Source organism: Perna viridis, chromosome 1, assembly GCF_037379345.1.
Source record: "Perna viridis isolate PV_CMFRI_1.1 ecotype Kerala chromosome 1, ASM3737934v1, whole genome shotgun sequence".
Classification (NCBI taxonomy): domain Eukaryota; kingdom Metazoa; phylum Mollusca; class Bivalvia; order Mytilida; family Mytilidae; genus Perna; species Perna viridis.
The window spans coordinates 54520200-54547177 of NC_142445.1; the positions used below are offsets into that span (position 1 = coordinate 54520200).

The following is a 26978-nucleotide window of genomic DNA, read 5'->3' on the forward strand; positions in this document are numbered from 1 at the left end:
AGCCATAAAAACATGTCTACAATAGGAAAAAGAACATATTTTATTTAAGAATTGGCTATGATGAAAATTTTGTCTATTGAAAAATAACAAATTTTCTATGAGCATATTGTTTATTGCCCAAAGTGCAATAAACAAAATATGCACATGGAAAATTTATGTTATTTTTCAATAGACAAAATTTTCATCATACCCAATTCTTATAAATTAATTTTAAAACATATTTTTATCTTTAAACATGGAAAAAGTAGCTCTGAATTTAACTAAATAGGGGCATGTCAATATTTTTTTTATCCATTGAGATATAATAAAATTATTTTAACCAATCAGATTACAGTATTTATCTCAAATTAATTTATTGCCAATTAAATGCCCATCAAGGACTACATAAGCAGGATGAAGAGATAGAACATTGATTTAAAAGATCAAAAAAGTACAAATAGCGTTGACAGACTGGCAAAAAGATGTAAGTATCATCCTCATTGAAATTTAACAATTTCATAAAATAAAATTTCAAGAAAAAATTAGGGCCTAAATCAAAACAAAATACATAAGGATAAAATCCCAAGGACATTTGAATTTGAAAACTGATGATTACTGCAGTATAGTAGGAAGATATCTATGATGAAACCTTGACATTTAGTCTTACATCTGCCTGATATGATGTATACATTAAGTCAACTCCTATGGTAATTTGTGGCCTTGGAATGACAGAATGGTACAAAGTATTGTTACAGTAAAGTTGTCTTTCATATCAATGCACAACATGTTTTTAAAAGTTTAAAAGTCTTGTAATTAAAGTACTTGGCCTTATGAACTTATGAACATCTATCCTTGAAAAAAAATGACCAGTTTGTAAACTGTATATGGCAAGGGAAGAAATAAACTTTTGTGAACAAATCACATCATATAAAATGAACCAGTCGACATTTAAAGGAAATGTACCAGAACATCCTAAAAAGAAGACAAATTTATTGTTTAAAAGTTTGTAACTTTAAGGGTAATAATTTTGAGGTTGCTCAAATCAATTAATATCATTTGATAGCTCTTGAATTCAGTGTTTCATGTTTATATAGTTGTGTTTCTATACTTTTTCTAATGGATGAATACCTTTTATATTTATCTCTTAATCCATGAAACCCACCCACATGCAGTCTCCCTTCCCCGGGAAAATATGTGCATGGTCAAGGCAGTGCAAAAACATCCCTTTCTTCACTACCTATCTGTAAACAAGACACAGTGACTGAGTGAAAATAGTGAAGTTAACTTATTCCTGCAAAATACTTACAAAAATAAGGGCATTAATGGAACCTTGATAACCTGCCACATAACAGTGAAAAAAGGGGGATGACAAAATATTCAAAATGGCCTCGAAAACTACATTTTGGATTTTGCTGAAATCTGAACTTAATAGCCTGTATTTTATGGAACTAAACAACTGTGTAAAGTTTCAACTAGCAAAGACAGCACTGTTTCTCTATTCCATATTGATAATCCTACTATCAGGTTTTCTACTATTAAGTCTAAACATTATCATTGTACTTTTAAGTCCAAATGATTTCCATTTACTAACTAGCACCAAGGTATTAATAGAATGACGTCATCCTTTTCCATTCCTCTTCTAATAGGAAATGACTACAAGACAATTAGGTTACCAGTTAGACCATCAGTTCATGACATCTACACAATTCTTTGCGTAAGTAATGAGAAACTTTTCAGTTCAATATTAAATAATTGATTCTTTAAAAAAAAAAAAAAAGACAAGAAAATGTGAACACAAAATAATATTTATACAGATGTATTGTAATATAAATGCCCAGTAAAGGCATTTCTGCATTATTTTGAAATCTTTCACTGAAATGAAATGGAATTGAGGGAAAGTTGTACCATGAGAGTAATATAAGAAGACAGAAACAACATATAGAGTCCATTTCCTATAAACAGTGTCTGGGACATATCTTACCCATTCAATTCCATGACACATCTAAAAACCAAAAGCATAAACACTGTACACAGATAGTATTGGCAACCACTGTTTCACCAAAACACATACAGTTTTCTATAGTTAAGGAAAAAAATTGTCATTGTCAAACCATACATGTACATGTATTTGTTACAAAGGAGCTACATCTTTAAAAATACAATGTAAATGTGTTAGACAGATACACAGGCTTAATCTATCTTACTAATTGGTGGGTATTAGCAAAAAGAGAATATAGAAAAAAAAAACAAAATAATTAAAAAGCTTCTTTAATTCAAATGAATTCAGTTTACTTGTCAGTTAGAATCAATACATTTGTATTCGAAAATTGAATTCAAACACTAATTCATAATTCATGACTGGATGTTTATAATCATGAAAACAGTACTGAGGAAGATCTTCCGAAGCCAAATAGCAGAAATACAAATGATATGAACCCAACTTTCAGTACTAGTTATACAACCAGTCAATTAAGATATACATGTACATGCATTAATGAATTAACAGAACCAAGTGTGAATGACAGTACTTAACATGACAATGACAGTGTCTCCCTTAATTCTGTTCATTTACTACAGTGATGTCATTCACAGAAAGTATAACCAGAATCTGGAGACCATAGACTGCTTATTCATAACTATAGGTGACATTCCTGTGTTAGTGTCAGTTGAAAATTTGCATTAGCAACACTGTTATAGAAATAAAGGTATAGACAAATGTTGTGGCTAATGTCCAATGAATTTGAATAGGCCATCCTTAAAATTTAATTATCCATACTCAAGCTCCGCTAGCATACCTTCTACTAAAAATACTGCATTCCCCTTTTTGAGAACGCTACAACAATTAAAATTAATTCTTTGATTTTTTTTGTCCATGAAAGAATATGATGGTTCTCATATACAAAAACATGTCACAGAAGAAGAATGGTACAGTTATTTATTTGTACTACGGACATACTTAGAAAATAATTGTACTATAAATCAAACTTTCCAATCAATTGTAATATTATGAACATAAACACAACATATCATTCTCGAAAATGACAACACTTAGCTCAAGTTACAAGATTATATGAACAATTTTTTTGTTTGTACAAATGAACTTTTACCACTATAACATTTCTAAATAAAATGACAACACATAGCAGTATATTACAAGAATGTATGAAAAATCAATTTGTTTATGCAACTGAACTTTAACCACCATTAATTAGATAGATACTGGTGGGTATTTTAGATCCATTAATTAGATAGATACTGGTAAGTATATTATTTGGTATCATAATGTTATTGTTATATAAGGTAAAAAATGTACATATCACTTTACTACCATTATGTTCATGCAGAAATTGAAATAAGTTCACTTTTGTAACACAGCTCATAAAAAATTGTTCTTTGTGTCAACTAATGTTGCTATCTTAATAGAGTCCATTACCTAGAGTACAAATGACCTATATATTATAGATATAATAGAAAGTATACCAGTACAATGTAATAGCTAGTTTTGGAGGAAGGGGATTTGTAGAGGAAATTCACTTTCATTGGGCTATCATTGAATAAATTCATGTAGATTGACACTTTAAAGGACCTTTATTGGATCTTTTACTATATTTTCACAAAATTACTGTTGGAGTATTATTGTTCACTGGGTACCAATATTCGTGGATTTCGTGGATTTGGTAAACCACGAAATTTGGTTCCCAACAAAAGGAAATTTTTCATTTGTTTGTAAGATGGAGTTGTCGAACCAACAAATTCAAGAATCCACTAACTGATCATTTTCCTCTAAACCACGAAAATTGGAACCCATGAATAAAAGTACTTTCATAGTATTGTAGTTTAAAGACTGAAAAAGAAAGTAATCAACAATGTTAAGGTTTTTCTGATTCCACAGAACAAAGTCAACTGTAATACTTTTACTTGTAAGTACCATAGCAAATTTAACATTCATCCAGTGATGTTAATACAAAAGTAGAAAAAATGAGCAAAGCTCACTTGGTGATATCCCTTTCTCTCCTCTCTAGAAACCACATAAGAAACCTCATAAGTCATTCAAATGAAGAAAAAAACAGAGCAGGAGGTATATTGTGTGATAATGAATATGTGAAAGTTTCATAGAATTCCATTCAGAGGTTGAAAAAGGAGATGCAGATCGCCTGGTCAGCAATATGACAAGGTCCATATTATGCATCAGGAAACCCCAAATTCTGTCACCAGACAGGCATTGCAATGGAACCCTTATGTGAAAATAAAGTTGAAAGGCCAAAAAACACATGAAAAAGAAATCTACAAGCTGAAATGGTAACAAAGGGATACAAGTGGCAAGATATGGTAAGACTAGCACAAAACAGAAGTAGATGGAGGAGTGCTACTGTTGAACTATGTATCCCATTGGTACCAAAGGCTTAAGTAAGTTTACCAAAAATAAACAGATTACAGGTATACAAACAGATATAGCTTCCTTCAATTGTAAACCTTTTACATAATCTATAAAGATAAATTTATAAGGACATGTTGCTGAGTACATTGTATGAGTAGTTTCATTAACCACACAAATAAAATATTGTACTTTTCAAACCAATATAAAAAGAATATATCACTGATGTTCAAAGTTTAAGTATAAAACACTGATATCAATATCAAAATGTTCATGTAATTATATATTTTACATTGAGCTCTAATGAAAGCCTTGTATGTCATCAGGATAAATTTTAGCAAATGTGCAACAATTTGTTCTGAGAAAATAAAAAAAAACAGTGCCTGAATCAACATGCCATTTCTTTTGCTTCTATTAACAATGTCTTTTAACAGAAAAATATGAGAACTATAGAGCATGCAGCACCATTACGGATATTGTGTAAATAGAAACCTAGTAAACTCCCTTAATCTCATCATGAGGTTTAAGAAAATAAGTTTTTGTTCCTATCAAAATTTACAGGTAAAGTATTGAATCAGCTTTTCATTCAGTAAGATACCTGATCAGGAACATTCTAAACATTTAGGAAGATTAAATAGATGTGAATAGACTCTAATAATGTGTGGAACCCTTCTCGAGTTTTCTTCCTGCAGTAATCCATATCTAGAACGATCTATATAATCAGTGCTGAATTGTGTTAACAAAATATATTACTGACGTCTTGCACCAGAATTCAAAGCACAAGATTAGAACAGGTTCAAATTGTAGATTAACTTAATATATTCTGGCAATCTACCCATCAAACAGACCAAAAATAGATTCAACATATGAGAGTATTCAACCAATTTATAACCTAAGGTAGTTTTAGGATACAAGTAATAATGTCTTAAATATCTGAAATAAACTAATTCAACATATCAAAAACCTCCCCAAATAGGCCATACTCAATAGAATCATAGTGATCTATATTACAAATTTGTATTACAATCCAACATGTCAATTACATTTCATATTTACACAAAACATTGATTTTCAACTGCCATTCTATATTATCACCTGTTCTAACTTTAAACATACCTCTTCATTACAAACACTAGAGCAATAGGTCAATATCTTTAAGCACAGTATGTTTGTTTGGAAACTTAAAAACACGCTCAGCAAAAAAGATCTGCAGTGTAGGTTACACATAGTAATGTGTGTACATGTATATATCACATTAAATATGTTTTCTAAAATTGTTAATTGTTAATTACTAATATACCAGAATATACCCCACTTTTGAAAATCTTAAGATTATATGTACTATTCAAAAAACTATTCACCAGTTTTATTTGTAATCTTGAAATTCCTACAACTACCCAGGGCATTCAAACTCTTTTACTGTGAGTTGGTCATGGGTGTAGCTAATTGTACCTACTGTCTCACTACAGGAAAATAAACAATGCCCAACTGATGAGACTAGAAAGATAAAAACTCTTTGGAATCCATTAAATTTAATACCAATTTTCGTGCATTAGGTAAGAAACACAAGTTTGTTGATTCTTGAATTTGTGGTTTTAAAGTTTTAGATATACACATCAATGGAAATCTCCTTTTCATTGGAAACTAAATTTCGTGGTTTCACTTACCCAAGAAAACCACGAAAATAGGTACCCCACGAACAATAGTACTTTCACAGTATATTGCAGCCTGTGATTTTCAACATTTCCAGTAAACATTGATTAGCAACGCTGCATATGATCTGACATGATTTTCCAAATATTCAAGAAACCTTGCAATTATTGCAAATGCACAAAAAATAAAGAACTTTTTGTTTATTTCTTTAAAAAAAATATCACAACAGAAAGGTTTAAATTTATACATTTGTATTAAGAATTGTTTCATTAACATCTCAAACAACAATTTAAGACCCTTTTACATTAACAAGTACTAGCATGGCTTCATATCTTTGACAATATAACCATCTATTTAACTGTTATTATAGTACTAAAGGTAAGCAGTTGTTGCTGATAAATTACCAATAATACAACTCTCCATCACAGCATTTAACTTTCAAAATAAATAACATAACATTTAGATAAACAAGTTGTCCTTGACTTTGTACCAGACTTGTCAAAGTAGGGGTATGAAATCTGTCAGTTAATATATCACTTGGTTTTGGTCACTACGTTACAGACACCCCAAGGCCAAACTTCCTATTTAGAAACATCATAATCTAAGCTGTCAATTAACAAAACATATTACTCCACATTGACATAGCACTATACAAGTTTATATATATTTTATGTGTATTAGAGTACTACTGGTTTTGGAAGGGACTTTCCAGTTGTTAACAGTAAATAGAGTTCCAAAAGGCTAAATATGACTTTGACAAATATCAAACGCCTCTCATTAATCATAAGGTAAAAATAATGCCAGGCACTACTCTTCCTTAAAGTTCATTACCATTGAAAATAATGTGTCCTCTAGTAAAGAAGCAGAAGTTGGATCACAAATGCATGTACTTATAAAAAAAATTGACATGGAACAAGCTAAGTATTATTGTCAAAAGGAAATTGAATTCCCCATTTTGAAGACTTTTCCTAATGAAGTAATTACTTATAACTATCTACAATAGACTTGAGTAAAGAAGTTCCAATAATGATAAACCATTTTACAAATCAAGCAGGAAAATTTTATTACAATGCATTAAAAAAGGTAAAATGATTTTGCCTCAACCCCTTTTTTTTTAAATTTGAACTATTTTTTTAACAGTATTACCCTGCCTGATCACAATGCCCTCTATATAAAGACTTCCTTATTGCACTGTATTTGTAGGGATTCGACATTTCATTCTCTTGCTGACACAATAGATCCATGTAAAAATATCCAGTTTTTTAGTGACCTTGTACATTTATATGAAGAAAGAATTATGACACCTTATGAGACAAACCCAAAATGCTCATCTTTCTAGTTTATTTGATGTTAATGTCTCGTGTTCTTCTTTAAAAAATCTACCAGAAATATTGACACCAAAATGTCTATAGTAAATAAACCCTTTATTTTCTATTCTAAATCTGTCATCTTACATTACATGCTAGCACGTTTACTGTTAAATCAGCTAAACCAATAACACATATGTATGTCAGATTTCACAGCTGTGAGACAATGAAACTTAGATTAAAAATAATCTGGATATCATGATCAACATGTTAACCAATATACATTGTAAAATGTTAAAAGTTTAACATATTGTTTTTAAAACACTTTTGCATCGATAAAATATAGTTTATCCTCATTACGTGGAGACAAAGACAAATTACAAAAAAACTGAGAGCAAAGCTTACTAAAGGAAACCTATGCTCTTGACCCTAGTATCCATATGGTCAAAATATAAACATGCTACCCACCCTAGTAACCAAATGGTCAAAATATAAACATACTCCCCTCCCTAGTAACTATATGGTCAAAATATAAACATGCTCCCCACCCTAGTAACCATATGGTCAAAATATAAACATGCTCCCCACCCTAGTAACCATATGGTCAAAATATAAACATGCTCCCCACCCTAGTAACCAAATGGTCAAAATATAAACATACTCCCCTCCCTAGTAACCAAATGGTCAAAATATAAACATGCTACCCACCCTAGTAACCAAATGGTCAAAATATAAACATGCTACCCACCCTAGTAACCAAATGGTCAAAATATAAACATACTCCCCTCCCTAGTAACTATATGGTCAAAATAAAAACATGCTCCCCACCCTGGTAACCATATGGTCAAAATATAAACATACTTTCCACCCTAGTAACCATATGGTCAAAATATAAACATGCTCACGCACCCTAGTAACCATACGGTCAAAATATAAACATACTCCCCTCCCTAGTAACCAAATGGTCAAAATATAAACATGCTCCCCATCCTAGTAACCATATTGTCAAAAAATAAACAGGCTCCCCTCCCTAGTAACCAAATGGTCAAAAAATAAACAGGCTCCCCTCCCTAGTAACTATATGGTCAAAATATAAACATGCTCCCCACCCTAGTAACCATATGGTCAAAATATAAACATACTCTCCACCCTAGTAACCATATGGTCAAAATATAAACAAAGTTGTCAAGCAAGAAGTTAATGTAGACTGAAACAAATGATATGGCAAAATTTTTTTTAAAATCTCAGATTCTAATCCCCTCTTAACCCAACTTTTCACTTTCCCCAAAAAATTTGATTCTGATTTTTTTCTCCTTTTTTTCTTTTTTTTTAGGTCAAATTGACAGCATTTTTCACTTAAACTGATAAAAAAATAAAGTTTTACCCCCCCCCACCAACTTCAAAAATGTTGGATGAGAATTTAGAAATTTTTTTTATGACTGTCAATGGCATAACTATATAAAGCAACTCAAAAAGTGGCTGTGTAAAGTAGTTGCAGAGAAAACGGTAACAAAAAATTGTGAAAGGACAAACAGTGGTATGAATGGACAGGACAGATGGACAGACAGGACAGAAAGACAAACAGTGGTATGAATGGACAGGACTGAAGGACAGACAAAGAGGTTTACATAATGAACACTATATGTACCAATATAATGTTTTTACAAAATACAACACAAGTTATCTTGTCATTAATTCATGACACTTCAAAGCAAGAATGGTACACATAGCCACACGATGATGGTGAAATTTGTCTCAAAACCTTCATAAAATTTGTACAGCTAAATCACAATAGGGATGCCAGATTATTAAATATATATTGTGTTAAACCACACTACACATGTTAAGCAAAAAACATCACCAGTATGAAAGGAGTTGGGTTTAACAAAGTGCCTATAATTAAAGGACAGAAGGATAAGCATGCATACACCCATGCATGGATAGAGAGAGAAGTATTTCCTCTGTTGTGTAGGATAACAAAATATGTTTAATATCAATGTGTTGTGGTGTTTACAGCCCAAAATCTTCAAGACAAATATATATGTAGGTATTGTTAGAAGTAAAATGTCTTTCCCAGTTACTGAACTGAAGAGGCAAATATATTTTCTACAGTACATGTTTTAAACAAGCTGAAGTTGATACATAATCTAATATATGATGTATTAAAACCTGAATACTCCAGGAAATAAATATATCAAATATGATTTTAAGTACAAGAACATCTTCCATCATTACACTTTCAGCAATATACCTATAATACAGTACATGCATGACATTTAGTGCATATTATTTATTTTTGCTTCATTAGGTTCTGAGAAAACAATTCTATCCTAAATGGCTATAAATAGAAAGATTTACTTAGTATTTCCTTTAGCACAAGACAACTATTAGAACGGGATCAAATCCTATAAATATTTTCTCAGGTTTCAAAGTCAAAATGGAACATGAAGAAGCTGTCAAGGTTTGTTCAGAGAACTCCCATGCCACCAGACTAATTAAGACCAGAAAAATAAGTTGTTAAATGTACAATATGGACTAGTCACTAGGGAAACATTATAAATTTTGTGGAGCTTCTTGACTTTAATTACATTTGAATTGTTTTTTTTATAAATTAAGATCCCCGCAAATACACCTACATCCCTTTCATAGATGTCTTCTACATATGTATATATCATACTGGTGACAGTTATTGTGGTGTACCTGGAACTACATGATGATTACAAGGTGTATTTACACCTTTACCAGGTTAACAAAGGTACAAAACACTTACCTCTATGGTAGATGCTTTGAAGTAGTGGTTGGTGTCCCACAAGTTCAAAAGCTACAATCAGAAATGCATTCCATTAGACAAAAATGCATGTAACAAGTCATTATTAGTGATAAGATTCAACGCCCTTCAAGAACATTTCCAGTGCATGATCAGAAACATCAATTAGTTTAAAATGCCTTCATATTAGGATTTTTTCCTCTATTCAAAAGAATGTATGTAAAGCATTTCAAACCACAGCATTCCATTAATATAAAGCTTTGAAAAACAGAAATAAGTATAAAAAACAACAGAACAATGTACCACTTTTCATGACAAATGTGTATTATAGTCAGCTCATACCTTGGTTAATTTTTGCTTCTTTGAATCCTCCAACCCAATAAAAGATTTACAGAACAAAGGAATGACCACCTTTTCTAAATTTTCTTTTAATTCATCTGCATTCTTCCTTTGACTGGAATGAATAAGTGTTCCCTATTTAGTATACTATTTTCTAAATATGGAATCTTAAGTATAATGAATTTTTGGATAGCTTACACTGTGTAGAAAGACAGAAAAAAAGCAAATTTTCATTACTGAAAACATGATTTAGAATAATTGAGACATATTAAACAGAGATACACTACAGAATTCATTATTTTCAATTATCAGTACAATTAGATATAAATCATGATTTATCATGGTTCCATCTTATTTTTAGAGACTAAATATAAAATTAGGAAACAAACATTAATCAAAATAACACAAAAGTAAGACAAGAGATGTATGTTACACATAAAATACTGCATGATGATTTTTTACTTGCAGAAAAAAGAACAGTTATGGTGAAATATAACAAATGTAACAGCATATATAACCTAGATATAAAATAGTATATACTTTCAGAGATCACCAAAAGGTCTTCATAATTGTAAACACACCTTTGAAATAATAATATTTTGTCCCTATCAAGAGTCATTTGAATCAAACTGAAGGGCCTTTGCAGTCACACAAGAAGTCAAAGTTAATAGTTCGTGTACACAAGAACAGTTCTGAACTTCTGAGTCAAAGTTGGCTTTTTCAAAAATTCTAAATTTTACCCTAACCAATAACTCATCAATAATACACTGAATCTTTATGCTATCCCACAACGAGCATTTTTCTTCAAGGTTGTTGAAATGACCAATATGATACATGCATGTACCTGTAGAAGGCGTGACTCCATTATGAGTAGCCAATTTTTTTAAATATGAGGTCAATAAAATGCACAATTAAAAATATTTTAATACAAAATATCAGGATTGAGATGTGCTAATCATTAGTTTACACTTACCAGTGGTGTAAAAGATCATTTATGAGATAAATCAAATGAAGTCTCAGTTCAAATGTGGCATCACCAGCAGTTATTCTAAAAATAAAAATCCAACCATCAATAATGAATGAAAACTAGATTATAAGACAAAAAAGACTGTACAAAAAAATTTGGAAATTGCTGTTACCACTATTATATATTAATAAAGTTTGGAGTCAATGGTGCTGTTGTCAAAAGTACTGGTCTAGAGGAGATACCTCATAATGAATCTGGTTACTTAAAAGCAATCCTTGTGGAAAGTACCTTCAACAATAACTGAAAGGTTTTCTTTAATGTCTAGAGATAGTCAGGTGGTAATAACCCAAATTAAACAATTGCTATGGCCATATCTAATAGGTCTCAGTATCGTATTAATTTTCCCATTGACTTCTATAGTGAAGTGCACATTTTTAAGATTTTTTTTTTTTAAATATGTAAATTGATTCAATAAAACTTTCACTTATGTAGCATTTCTAAGGACATGTGAAAAAATAATTTCCCGCAAAGAAAATAGAGTAAGTCCAAGAAGATCGGACAGAAAAGTAGTCTTGAACTATAAATAGCCATTTTCCCTACTTTCACTTTCCTTTTGCACTCACCAAACCAACCTTTTCAGTGGAACATTTTTATGTTATTATGTTAGATTTTCTTTTAAAAAAGTTCTTTATCTTACAGTGTGATGTTTGCTCTATTTTCCAAGTCATTGTTCATATCTTTTGACAAAACATTAGTTTGTAGAGAGGCAAAAAGAAAATGCACTATATTTTTATAGCATCCATGTGTTGACGTACACCCACTCAGGGATATGCAATATGATACAGGAACCAATATTCAAGTTCACATCCTATACAAAACTACTGATGCCATTATTATTAAATTATGTTATGGCAGTGTAACATGAAGCAGTGTTCCCAAGGCAGGCCACTATAGCACTGTACTATTCATCAAGTTAAAATTTTAGTACAGTGCTATCTGAAATTAACATTGTCTAGAAGGAAGGGCACTGTCATATTATTTTTGGAGGAAAAGATATTTGATCAATGATTGTTGTACATCAGACATTAAGCATTGTTCTTTTTCAAGTTAATGGGAAGAACACTGCAAGAAAGGTTTCCATTCTCTTCTTCGTAAAAATGTGTGCATTGAAAAAAAAAGTTCAGTAATTCCTGTTGCCCAAAATAACAGTTATTTTTTTTGTTTATTACATGATAGTACATTCAGAGTAACACATAATTTCATATTTCCATCTATCACTGGAAATGTCAGTTTCAAAACATGGTACAAGTTTGCATTCATTTATTTATTCTTTTGTTTCATATCAGAATTCAAAGGTAATAGTACTTATTATGTTTTTTTGTCAGATTAAACCTGAAAAGGTAAATGATTTCAATGGTATAGTATCAAATTTTCTTAAATGTTCATTTTACATCATTTCACTTTTTTGTCACCTGCAATTTAAAACAGTTTGTATTTGGTGAAACAACATGTGTCAGCTAATATGTAATTTACTTATCCTTCTAACATATATAGACAACTGTTAGAATTTATGTAGTACGTATAGTCATTGTACAGAACATTCTAGATCATTTCTTTTCTAGATTAAGTCATATTTAAATGGAAAAAGACTGTACAGGTATTGACCTTCATAATGATCATAAATAATTTTTAACTTCAGACATTACATCATATTGCATCAGAGCTCTCAAATCAAATTAGAGGTGAAACCCATTTAAATAGTGTGTGGTTACCTATTCAATGGTTTAAAATAAAACAGGCATAATCAAATTTCAAACAGAGATCAGATAAAGGTAACAAAAAATCTGATAAAAATAGCCAAGGGAAATTTCTCAATTTTCCAGTCAACAATAAATAAATGCATCTAATTATAAAATTATGTAACATTAAGTCCTTAAGGCCCCATCACCTGTATACACAGGAAATCAGTCAATTATTGACAGCAAATAAAACACTTTAGAGTCAGTTCTAACTTTGCTGATCACAGCATTCCTACATTATGACATGTTCAATTAAAATAATAGCTGACTTAAGACAGGTCTTAGTCTCAAGTATAATCTGATCTTAAGTGGTTTAATACCATATTACAAATCCAGACAACAGTACACCTTCTAGAAAACAGTAAGATGCCTGATTTTTTAATGAAATTAGAAATATGTCATGAGACACTCTAGTCCAAGGGGTATAAAAATTAGGAATCTCCTACGATAGATCTTTCACCCAAATAAGTCTTAAAATTATCCTATCTATTTAAAGACCATTTGCCAGGAAATGTTCCAAAAATAATTTTGATGTAAATCTCTCCCTTGATGAATTGGATATAGGTAGACAAGACTGAATCACCATTATACAATCCAGTAGGCTAAAATGCAACAATATTTCATGAACACTACCATATCTGCATATCTTCAGATATATTTCAATACATACTTGTATAGTAATAAATTGTACAAACCTTGTAAGAAGATACCGTGACATGAGTTGGCAATGCTCATCTGAGACACACCTTTGGAATATCCATGCTTTTCCACTCTGCAACAAAAAAGGAAAGGGTAGTGACTATTACAATCTACTGATATATTTCCTACATTTTTACCGCTTTTTTAATTATTACTTTAAATTAGATTTAAGTTCTTATTGTCATCTCATTGTTTAAGACACAGTATGGAAGTAAACATTAATGTATCTGATATCTATAAGTTGTTACACATGCATTTATTCTTTATTTACAGTAAGTATCATTAATGACTTGGTCACTGGGTGAAGGAAATAAATATCCCTCAATTCTTACCTGGATAGCATCTTTGGTACATGAATCTATGATAGGCTGAACAGCAGAACCAATATCTTCTTGGTGTATTTCACATTTATCAGCAAGTGACTGAAGTTCTTCTCTCTGGGCTTGTTCAATGGCTTCATCTATCTTAACCTGAAAGTACAAACATCAAAATGTGTGTTCTACATGTAAGTGTTTAAAATGTGCCAGTAATTACAGGGAACAATGGACTATAGGCAGTTAATGATTGTAGAAGGAAAATTTTAAAAATCAACATACATTGTACATGTAAAACTTTAAGAACAACATCTAAAATCCTAATCTACTTGCCAAATTTCTGATTTTTCAATATCATTAACTCATATTTGTAATAAATTTAATTAGTTTTAAAAAACATGTCCATGTTGAAATATGAAAGAGTCAGTTACAATTTGACCTTACACAACTTACGTAAAGTACAAATAAAACAATGACCTACAAGTTCAAAAAGAGATTATTCCCTACCTGCTGTTGCTGCATAAGACTCTGATACTGAGCTGCTAAGTTTTGCTCACTCTGCTTTATCTGTTGGTCATTGACAACTTGCTGCTGAGCAATCTGTGTTTGCAAAGCCTGGATTTGTTGGCTAAGAGCTGATGACTGTGGTGGTACAGCTGCTGGTATTGGTGTGCCTGGTTGCCATGGTGCTGGTGGCAAGGACTGTGGGGGAATAACTTGTTGGACAACAACTTGTGGTGGAGCTAATGATTGTTGTTGTTGATTGACTGCAATCAGATTTTGTAAGATATCACACATAATATTAACAAGGATCTTTAATTGGCATATCAACAAGTGAGATTTTCACAATAAGAAGACAAGTTAACAATTAATGTTTGCTTTTTGTATTGTTTATTTCATGTTCATGTATTGTCCAAATTTATTCCATTAAAGGCATTTTTAACCTCTAAAGAAGACATGTCTAAAATAGAAAATTAAAACACTGCATTCTCGTACATGAATACTTGTGTATGCCCTTTCATTAGCATATATTCCATATTCAAATAAAATAAAATCTTAATTTATGTTTGTTGAAAAAAATATGTACTTTCTTTGAGAAAATTATGTAATTACATTTACGTGGACATTCATACAATTTGATTTTATTTTGTAGTTCCTTTGTTATTTTTTTTCAGTCCATTTATAATTATTTCAATTCCACATATAATTGAAGGATACTAAATGTCACATGTATTTGATTAATTGTCAAATTTCAAATGAGAATTAATGCCATTCACAACACCTACATGCATAGTGACACTCTACAAGTGTCATTTTTTTAATCTCTGGATTAATTACATTATCACTATCATCAAGTAGATTACAAAATTAGCACTTATAACAAACATGATGCTCTAACATCACAGGACAAGAAATTTAACTAATAATTGACCAAGAGTGATACAATAGTCTTCTTATCTGATATAATCAAAACAATTAATATATTTGACAAGATCAAAAGGACATTGTTGGGAGTCATTGTTAATCACTCGAAACAGTTCAAAAGGCCACCTCTTCCAAATTAACACCTCAGAAGAAAGCCATACCATTGAGAAAAAGATCAAATAAAAATTAAGTGTGAGAAATTATCATTTTCACTACTTAATAATGTAGGACTGAATAATAGAGCAAATAAGTCTTGCTAACATCTTCATTTAATTAAGGATATTTCTTTTGTGATCAAATACCAGTAGTAACATTAAATAAGATTAAAGAACAATGGTTTTGCAAAATAATTGACTCAAAGCAATATTACCTGATTGATTTTTTATAGGAAAAGTAAAGTAAAATACTATTTTTCAACTTTATCATTTGTAATTTTTATCTGCAACATTTTTCCTTTGACTTTTTATTCATTCATTAAGGAAAAAAATTAATCAGAAATATGTGTAACATAAGAAAGACACTAATTAATTACAACACAATATAATTATTTATTAAAAATAGATGGAAAAAACATACAGTAACGGAATTTCCTGGAAAGCAAATCTAAATTACGTACATACCTTTGAACTTATAATAATTGAAGTGTTCACCACCAAAAAGAAATGAAAACTTTGGATTATCCTTCTGCTTTTGTTTAGTCATCTGTTCGAATTCAGGTCCATTTCGAGCCACAAAGCTAGCTAGTTTATCAATGATATTCTTTAACTCTAGGTCTAAAAAGGGAAAAAGGATTAATGAAAAAAATATTTTGACAGTTCTTCTCAAGCAGTACATACATAATACAAAAGTTATGTACATGCACAATGTACATTGTACATGTACCAAAAACATGTAAAACTGAATTATTAAATGAATTAAATTCTATATGTGTATCACAATATTTTCCACATAAATATGAAATACATGTACCCTAGTGCTCAATAGCAAAGCATAGTTCTTTAGATTAATACTTAGTGCCTTTAGCACAGAATACATGGAGTATGTCCATTCTTACATGTAGCTAATTATATAAGACAAATTGCTACAAAATGTACATTATATGATACCATAGTGCTGCATAGGCCTGGAGAGAGCATTTCACAACATTAAATTAAACTAGTCCTGTACTACATGTATTAGTTTAAGTAAAAAAAAATTTAGACTGAAGAGTTCTAAAATTATCATGAATGGAAACAAATAGTATAACAGATGGACTAGAAGACTAGATGGTGCTTTCTTCATGTTTTTAAATTTTTACATTGACATGTACATTATATACAATTTTTAAATGTAAAAATGTATGACTACAGAGGTAATTATTTCATGGACATTTCAAGACACCCTTTTTTTATAATCCCTGAACAGTTGCATGTACAATATATATATGCGTTGTATGTACATGTACCTTGACTTATTGTGTAGAGAAGTCAAAAAAACATTTTTGCTGAGGAAATAAAATTTGTTCATCTACAGAGCACATTACATGTATATTTACATGTACAAGTACATTGTAGATTTATCTACATCTATACATGTACATTGTAACTAGTCAAAAGAACTATGTTTTAACAAAGGTTAGTTTCAATGTACATTGTACATGTCAATTTGATGCCATGATGGTTCGACTAATTTTAGGGCTATGAGAATGAAAGCATTTCAGGACACCTACAAAATGTACAAATGTACAACCAAAAAAACAATCTATATTGAAGTTGGTACTTAAATGATAAAGGGGTTCCCCATTTTAATACTTTCTCAAATTCAATGACATAGCGCAATATGGAAATTCCTAATACTTTGGGAATAGGAAGTCCTCTAGTGGGCTAAAAATCTCATACCAGGGACTTTTAAACTTTAAATACACACTACCTAAACTGGGGTTGTGAAAAATCATACCCATTTGTTTACACCATAGACCTGTAATTACAGAGATCAGCAAGACATCAAAATCCCACTTTATCATGAGACTAGAGATGAGACTACATTACTTAAATTTCATTTCATTTCAAATATTTTATTGATCTAAATCAAACAGATTGGGCAGCAGGCTATGCCCATACATGTGCTCTCTAATTACAAGATGAGAAATACAAGCAAGAGCATCAAAGACATGTAATTACTATAGGAACACAGAATACTGATAAGTCCATTTGCAAACCATTCACACCGATACTTTTATCTACTATATTTAATGTAATACATTTTTGTGTACTTTACAAATGCAGATTTGTGCAATATATCCAAGTACTAAGTTATCTATTGTAATGTGTGAAAAGCCTGTCAATGGACATTCAGTTTTATAATATGCAGATAAGTTCATTCATAAATGAAATTAGTGTGCAAGATTGTTGTTTAGTTTCAAGTAAGATTTTTTTTTAAAATATAAGTAACAATATAAATTGCGAAAAGAAGATGAATTCAAATAAACAGAAAATGAAATGAGTTGTATTTTGAGAAACTAAAATAGTTGAAAGAGTTAAGGGTATATCAGATTTTCATCCCTTCCTGCCCTTAAAAAACTGACAAATGTAAAAAAAAAAAAAAAAAAAAAAAAAACTAACAATCACTCTAATATACAACCCCTGCATTCAAGGATGGCTGGTGACATAGACATACATGTAACTCTGTCAGTTTCCAATGTCCAAACTTAGTAACTACCATTTCAAACATAAATGATGACATTTCTTTCATTTTTGAAAAAGGCTATTATTATCAATATTATACTGTACACAAGTTAAATATTGCACCATTTTGGCAATTCTTGAACTCAGCAGCAAGATTTCCAAATCAGTTGGTTGGTTAACATTACAATTTAACATCGCTTTATTAAATTACAGGTCAATGACTGTTTGATGTGATAAAAGTACTAGTCCCTCTCTTAAAATTTAAGAATAAATGAAAAAAATGTTCATTATTTGCATGTATCTCTCTGAAATCTACTTATTGTTGAAAGAGTGAACGTCATGATTATCTGGACTAGACTCATCTAGGGACTTGAGATTAATTTACACTCCCTGAAGGCTGAATTGTACCAGTACCATTTTCCCCGACTCCCTGGTCTGGGGCTGAGGGAGCAGAAACAATACTGAGAAGAGTAAACGAAGGCATAAACTTAAATTATGAAAGACCAAATGTGTTACCTTCTGGTGGATTTGGCGTTATATCCATTTTTCTAAAATGTAATAAATTATTCAGTTTTAGAACAGCACATGAAAATGCAAATTGAAAATAAAGATTCAACGTCAATTCTTATTTTGATAGATAAACGCTGAACACAATAATTTCAAGCGTTTCATTGATGCTAAGAAATAAATTATTTTTTTAAAAATTATTTTTATTTTTGTTTAATCATATCCAGTTATAATCTTAACTATCTCCTAAATGCATATTGATACAATAAAAAAGGCAAAAAAAAACTTTCGTTTAGTTTCGTAAATTACCGATTGATTGTTTTGAGGAAAATGTTGACAGCGGCGGGAGGCAGACAACAGAAAAGAGTAAAGCGAAAACGAAATGATAGAGGTAAAATGCATTTTATTTGGATTCGCAAACTACTAATGAAACTTAAAGCTATCTTTTATTGTTAAAATTTTAAGATGTTATTCAATTTTAAGCTATAATTCAGAATTTCAGTTTAGTAGTAGGTCACGCCATAATAAACATGGCTGACCTTGTTGAGAGACGGATGTAAACAAACTTGCGTGGATTTGCGTACGTAGACTGGGGTCACAATCCACTGAGTCAACCAGTCAGCGTTGAGCCACGTAGCTGACTGTACATAAATAGCAGACTGACGTAAACAAGTTAGTCTTGAATGTTTAGGGAAAGTGTATAGAACGATGAAAGAGTGATCTAAGAAATTCAGGTCTTTTGACCTTTTAATAATAATAGTTATACCGGCTTTCAGATATATTGGATTTTGATTTAAATTCGACTGGAAATATTAAATTTTATTTGTTTGGATTTTGATCAGCGTTCATTTAACAAAGGAATTAACACAAATTCACAATGATCGATGTAAGTACAGAAGTGTGTTCTATGCTAATGCATTAGTAAAAACAAGTGCTGCTATTCTGCTTATGATTTTTGTATGAATATTATGAGTTTCATATTGTAAGATTGCAATTAAAAAGTCATAACATTGTTTAGCAATGCTTCAATACACCTTTTTCAGACATTGAATGTTTTCTATTGAATTTAGTTGTAATAGAACATGCTGAACTTATGTATTCCTGTCATGTTTTAGGACTAAATATGTTTGATTGCATTTTTCATTATTCTGAAATTGGAAATGACAGTAAACAAAAATATACTGTTGACCTACTTTTTTTAAGTAATGATATGAACCATATCTTTGGGTAATATTTTTTTCTGTTTATTGCATCATTTTTAAAACTAATAAAATAAGTCTTTTGATAGTAAAACTCTTATCATCATAACTGCATGGTCTGGAATATTCCAACTTATTTGGCTGGTCGCCCAAATGGAAAATCCTACCCATAGGATGTTTAAATATGTAGTATTTGATTGGCTAAATGAACAAAGCCTATTCTATATATAGAAACATAGCTCAACTGCTTCTATTGAATTTTTAAAGAGTTATTTTTAGCCTTTAGCAGTATTTTGATGATGAAATTTGATTGACTAGTTTTGTGAAATTCCAGTTGGTTCATTAAAGGGATTTAGAATGGGTGTTTTTGTGGACTAGTGTGATTTGAATGTATTTGATCCAACTTAAGATAAAGCAAGTCGGAAATGGTATAGTTTCACTTGTCATATACTTCATATTAATTTTTATACATTTTCATTTTCACAATTTCTTTCTGTAAATAATTCATTTACTTCTGAAATGTAGGCAAATCTATTTTTATATCAATGACATTTACAGATTGACCAGAAAGCAAAGTATTGTTCACAATCACCTCCACGACCTGACAGCTTAATGTTTGATGGAATGATGACGAACTTGGATATGGAATTGGCAGACTCAGAAAATAACAACAGCATGTGTTCTATGAATAATAGAACAAGAAACAAGAAGAAGCGAAGAAAGGCAGCAGACATACCGGTCAAAAAGTTTTCAGATCTGTATACCGCAACTGGGGAAGTTCTTGGTAATGGAGCATGTGCAGCTGTTAAAACATATAAAAACAACACTACGAACAAAGAATATGCTGTAAAGGTGAACTCAATAGTTTTCTTTCTGCTCATATACAAATGTATATCTACATATTCTATTACAATATTATCATCGTTTGAAGATGAATGAGTACAATTAATGCTTATAATGCTGTATCAGGTTTTTAACACAATGCTATGAAAAAGTTTTTTTTTTAACACATTCAGATGTATAATTATTTTTTGCTAAGATTTTCACCATGCAACAAAAAGATGATTTAAAATGTATAAAAATTGAAGGGAAAACTTTTGTTACTTATTTTAAGGTTATTGAAAAAGACTACACTAGATCAAGAAATAAAGTGTTCAAGGAAATAGAGATCTTCAGTATCTGTCAGGGACAAGAGAACATTTTACAGCTTCATGAATACTTTGAAGAAGATGATCGATTCTATCTAGTATTTGAGAAAATGAAAGGAGGAACTTTATTGGCCAACATAGAACGACGGGGCCATCTGAGTGAGCGAGAAGCAGTCATGGTTGTCCAACAAATAGCCAAAGCATTAAATTTTCTTCACCAAAAAGGTACTTATTTTTATTTATAAGCCTAGTCTTTCCAAACATTTGATATGCATTTGGAACAATTTCTTAATCATTTGAATATTGCAATCACTGATTGCAAGGATAATTCATATATCTCAATTTTAAAATAAAATGGCCATCAAGATGAACATGGTATTGTGAAATTGGTATTACTCATTTGACACATCAGTGATATTGGGCTCGTCTTCAATTTTCAGGTATTGCACATAGAGATCTCAAACCAGACAACATTCTGTGTGAGCGTACTGATGAAGTTGTCCCAATCAGGATCTGTGACTTTGATTTAGCCAGTGGTGTCCCAGTCAGTCAGGCTGATGATAACTGTACCACCCCAGAACTTTTAACTCCCGTTGGTTCTGTGGAATACATGGCACCAGAAGTTGTGGATGCTTGGGTCGGAGAATCCTTCTCATATGACAAGAAATGTGATCTTTGGAGTTTAGGAATTATCCTGTAAGTCGAGCCAGTTGTCTTAATTGAAATAAACATGAAATACATGTAATTCTAAAGTAAATAAGGGTTAAATTTAAGAAGATAATTGGCTAAAAAAAAGTTCAAAGAATGTTTTTAAAAAAAAAAAAACAGTTCAAAATCAACAATATAGGAGTAATGTGATATTTACATTACCTTTCATGGACATATTGAGCAGGACTTTTTGTTATTTTTAGGTATATAATGTTGTGTGGATACCCTCCATTCTATGGACAATGTGGGGAAGACTGTGGCTGGGAGAGGGGAGAAGCTTGTCAATTATGTCAGGAGACTCTCTTTACCAGAATACAGGATGGAATGTTTGATTTCCCTGACAATGAATGGCGAGAAGTATCTAATGATGCTAAAGATCTTATCCAGAAGTTGCTGGTTCGGGAGCCAAGGAAGAGACTGACGGCTATAGAAGTTCTCCAACATCCATGGATTACCTGCCCACCTGCGGCCACTCCATTGGCTACACCAGGCATCCTTACTAGGTATGTCTTTTGTCTACTTATTTGCATGTTAAGTAACAAGATTTCAATTGCAATTAATGAAACAGTTTCATCATCTTTTTTATGCACTTGTTAATGTGTATTAGGTTAATAGATGATGGTGTACATTACTGAGTACATGTATCCTGTTTCCTTTACTTCAAACCATTATGGACGTATATGACATGTTGTTTATTATGTAACATCTTAAATGGCTTATTTCCTGTGAATTAATTTTTTTTTCTGTCATATGACCTCTTAAATAGATGATCAAAGGATGTTGTTTAATTGCCAGATGTTAATATTTCTAGGTCACTAACCTTTTTGATCCTATTTTCTATTTATAGGAACAACAGTACTAAAGATCTGGAATGTTTTGCTGGAGAAGCAGTCTCAATCAACAGAATGATGCAACAACATCTCTTTATTTCGGAACCTCCTTCATTTTTCATCGGAGGGAGGGACAATTTTGACTGTGATGCTTACGATAGTGGTGATGATGACAATTTCACAGTTCCATTCAAACTGTCTCCACCCAGTTCAGGTCTTGCCAAAAGACGAACAACGGCCAGGAAACAGAACAAGAACAATTTAAGTGAAATAACTGAAGACAGCAGTGACAGTGGATGTTCATTGCCAAGCTCTCACTCTTCTAGCTGTGGTATCAGTATCTAAGGATGAAGACACAAGACCAAACCATCTGTTAATTTTTCTGGTTGTGTTATTTTGAGTGCTTAAATTGGCAGATTTTTATGTTTGTATGTTTATATGTACTTGTGATTGTCTTGAGAGTAATTGTGTGTGTGATTGTGTGTATGTATGTTAAGTTTTAAGTGTTGAAAAGGATAATTGGTACATATCAACCACCTGCAAAACGAAGGTACATTGTATATTAATGTTTAAGTGGAAATCCATCTATGATATATATACAAGTTTATTTTTCCACATATAGGAAGTAAGATGTAAAAAAAAAAATCCTAGTCGTTTGACTGAGTGTAAGGGAAGGAACATAAGTTATGTATGTGTTTTGTCAATTGGTTCAAGTTTCAGGGATACTCATAAACATTTAAGTTTTTCCATTGTCTTTCAAGAGGTTTTAATTGTGTGTGGTTGTTCATTTGAAAGTGCTATATCAAGTAAAAGTGGGTCCAAATTGAATGATTGTTCATAGGATTATTTCAAAAAAAATAAGCGAAGTAAAAGACTTATAGAACTAAAAAGTGTTCATTAAGTTGGAGAATGTGTCTGTTTATATGGTTGAAAACTGTGCCTGTCTTTTAATGTGAAATGTGTCTTTTATGTTTTGTACTTTTTCATGTTTTCATTTTTTATACTTTTACATGTTGAATTTTAGTGTAGAAAGTTGGTACACAAAACCATGCCTTTACTGAGCAAATTGTGAAGTGTTATAAACTTGTTAAATTAACTGCCAAATTATGTTTTGTTGCAAGTTTTATTAACAACTCAGTTGTTTGACATTATATTCCTGTTGTTTTTTGTTTTATCTTCAGATGATTTGATCTAAAAGCAGCTTGTTTGATCAGTATTATTAGAAAGCTTGTGGTTACAAACATTCTCAATTATGACATTCCAGTCACTCCATTAACCCATGTGTGCAAATGAATTTTTATGTTATTTTTTTTTTGTCAATATAATATTGTAAAAGCATTTTAATTATATATCAGAGTCAAGTTTCCATTGATTCAAAAAGTTTGCTTTTTATGTCAAGTTTTGAAAGAAGTGGAAGTGATGCAGATTATGATATCTAGTTAAATTGCTTGAACCAGCACATTATGTTGAAAACATGTTTGTGTGAGTGATTACAAGTAACTGGAATGTAAATTATAGGGCAAAATGTAAATACATGTTTACTGAATTAGGCTTGAGCTTCTTTTTTTCTCTTTTTTTTCGTGTTTTGGCCTCATTTCATTGATTTTTACGTTTTTACAGTTTTGCAAATTTTTCATTCATTTTGAAACAAATTCAGAAAGGTCTAAAATAATACTGAATTTTTTAAGTAAAGTATTTCAAACAAAAGGGAATATGATGTTTTAATTATTGCATAATAATTATTTGTAAGTGTCAGAAAGAGAACTGGCAGTTTATAATAAATACTGATCTCTATCCGAGCTTTGCTGCCAGTTTTCTTTCTGATAAAAAAAAAATCAAATAGAAATAGAATTATTTTATAAATACCTCAGAAAAATAAGATATCATGAATCATTAAATTTAGTCATTCCAATCATTTGAGGTTGGCACATTTGTGTCAAAAATAATTGAATATAGAATGGCCTTGTATCGGTTTGACAATCCTTGCTTTTGAGGTTGTATTTTATATAGCCAATTTTTAGCAAGTAAAGATATCAAAAATCGATGTATGGTCAAAAGTTGATGTTGAAGATCACATGGAGGGAAATCCATAAGAAGTACATTGTTAAAAGGTAGACAATCTCTCCATGTACTTAGTCATGTATCCAACAGGGCATTGTATTACCTACCATGTAACAATGTAAAGAGGTTTCTGTGATAGGCCGATCCAGTGTCAAAATGGCCAAGATATGACATTTTTGGATCTGGTTAGAAATGATGAAAGCTGTAATGTTAGCATCAAATACATGGCTACCGTGAAGCTTCATTTTACTAAATCATTCCTTCCCTTCTTATCATATACTCGTAGAGCTTAGATAGCGGAGAAAGTGTTCAGTTTCATTCCATTTCTAACCTCAAAACTCTATGACAATATGGTAGCCTTGTGCTTGCTGCTAGCATTGCATATATTATGTTAAAGGTGCTATTTATTTTTGAGATGCAGAATGCATGAAGAATGAGCAAATTTTATTTTTACTTGTCAAGTTCTGCTAAGGCTTTGAACATATTGAAGTGGTGCAATATTTTTTTTTCTTCTCAAGTCTGAACATTATAAATACTACTTCCAAGTTTTACTTGAAATAAATGTTAATCAAACATTTTAATTTGGACTCGACAGTCTTTTGTTTGGATTTTTTTAAGTCAAAATTGTTTTGTTTTTGTCTATTTTAAATAGACTTTGGTCCATTTTTTTAACAAAATCATTCTTCAAAGACATATGGAACTTACCTTAGTGCTTTGTCTTAGTTTGTTAGGTTTCATGGGGTCACTTTCCGAGAATTGGCCATAATTTCACATATTGTTGAAATGCAATATTCTAAAGTAAAATTGTTACATTTTAAAAAAAAATTGTTTTACAAGAGGTGATCCCAGCATGTGTCTCAGGGTTGACTAGACCAGTATGTTGGTCAATGATTATGTCTTTGAAAGTATGTAAAATTCTAATTTTACATTGTATTGGTGATGCATTTCAGAAATAAAGTTGAAATAAAAGAGTTTAAAACCATATTAAGTTAGTTTTCCAAAGCCTTTAAAAAGGTATTCACATTCAATAAATACAGAGTGCAATGAAGATACAAAAGCATGGTACTTTCCCAAAAAAGCTCAACAGAAATTGTCAAACTTCCACAGAGCAAAACTATTATTTTAATTAACAATTTTAACTTAACAGTGCCTATGTGTACTAGAAAAGTAAAACATTTAGAAAACTAGGATTAATTTTCACTTTGCCATGCATAAAACATCTTACATCTGATAGAAAGTGCAAATTAAATGCATGAAAACAGAAAATTTAATGCACCAGCCCTCTGTAATGAGTGGAAAAAAATCAATTAGTTAAAAATAAATGAATATAACAATAAATACATCACAATATATATCACAGGAGTGGATATACAGTTCAAGTATTGAAAAATAAAACTACCTCTCAACTTAAAAAGAATCAGATTAATATGGATGGTTCTTCTAGTGGAGGTTTCAATATTATTATAACGTGAAAGGGTCAGGGTTTTTTTTTTCTTGCTCAAGCCCAAATATTCTTGTTCCATATGTCTGCTCATATATGTGGATGCATCTCCTTTGAATGTAGATACATTTTGTTTATCAGAATTGGTGTATCTTCCTTAAAGCAATACATCACTGTTTTTGATTTAATATTTTACTGGAGTTAAGTTAAGGACTTCAGTGTTCTGCATTATGACAGTGGAGGCAGCTCCTAGGATACTAGTGATGTAATTCTGCTGTAGGATAGTTGGACACCAACTATTGTTGGTTAAGTCATACTGACAATATAAGTAAACAAATTCGAGAGGTCTATATTTTTTTACTTAACTCATTTTGCTGCCTTCAAGGACTGTTGTTACTGAATCTGCTTTTCATTTGGTAGAAGTGTGAACATTAATGAATGAATGTTGAATTGCAATATCAGGTAGGGTGGACAGGGGTTGGGGATACGTATAGGGGATGCAGTTGATAGGGTGCGGAACTGTAGTGGAGGGGACAAGGAATGGTGGTTGAAGATGTAGGGAATGGGAAGTGGGGATCATGGTTGAGAACAATAACTGGGGGTAAAATGAAAAATGTTGGGAATTAGGGATGAAGTACCCCATGTCCACCCTCTCATATCAATTACATAAATTTTGTTATGGTGATACAATAGACAATTTGATTTTAAAATGGCTACCTTCAATCATTTATAACATTGATATGAAGTGCAGCATGTGCAATTTGTAGTGGAATTAAATGTACTCCTATCTAGGAATT

General features: G+C 31.1%; 2 protein-coding genes across 4 annotated transcripts in view; one reads left to right on the top strand and one right to left on the bottom strand.

Moving 5' to 3' along the window:
• LOC148629411 (calcium homeostasis endoplasmic reticulum protein-like) overlaps positions 1-18939 on the bottom strand; it is a 53549-nt gene extending 34610 nt beyond the window's left edge. Inside the window, exons 1-8 of the mRNA XM_088550488.1 lie at positions 18804-18939; positions 16245-16397; positions 14707-14966; positions 14218-14355; positions 13882-13958; positions 11394-11468; positions 10424-10535; positions 10085-10135 (exon numbers count right to left, since the gene is read on the bottom strand). Coding sequence (XP_088406614.1) covers positions 10085-10135; positions 10424-10535; positions 11394-11468; positions 13882-13958; positions 14218-14355; positions 14707-14966; positions 16245-16397; positions 18804-18831 — 894 coding nt within the window. The 5' untranslated portion in view covers positions 18832-18939. The remainder of the gene's footprint in view (positions 1-10084; positions 10136-10423; positions 10536-11393; positions 11469-13881; positions 13959-14217; positions 14356-14706; positions 14967-16244; positions 16398-18803) is intronic.
• A 122-nt stretch (positions 18940-19061) lies between these two features.
• On the top strand, positions 19062-25724 carry LOC148629413 (MAP kinase-interacting serine/threonine-protein kinase 1-like). Of its 3 annotated transcripts, none has more exons than XM_088550528.1 (6): positions 19062-19185; positions 20552-20845; positions 21108-21366; positions 21582-21837; positions 22053-22352; positions 22697-25724. In XM_088550528.1, exons 1-6 carry the CDS (start codon positions 19177-19179, stop codon positions 23022-23024), a joined length of 1446 nt encoding a protein of 481 aa, XP_088406654.1. In that variant the 5' UTR covers positions 19062-19176; the 3' UTR covers positions 23025-25724. The 3 variants fall into 3 exon arrangements, with proteins under 3 accessions (XP_088406654.1, XP_088406647.1, XP_088406663.1); XM_088550521.1 differs by lacking the exon at positions 19062-19185 and adding an exon at positions 19470-19680; XM_088550537.1 differs by lacking the exon at positions 19062-19185 and adding an exon at positions 20249-20421.
• The last annotated feature ends 1254 nt before the right edge of the window (positions 25725-26978 follow it).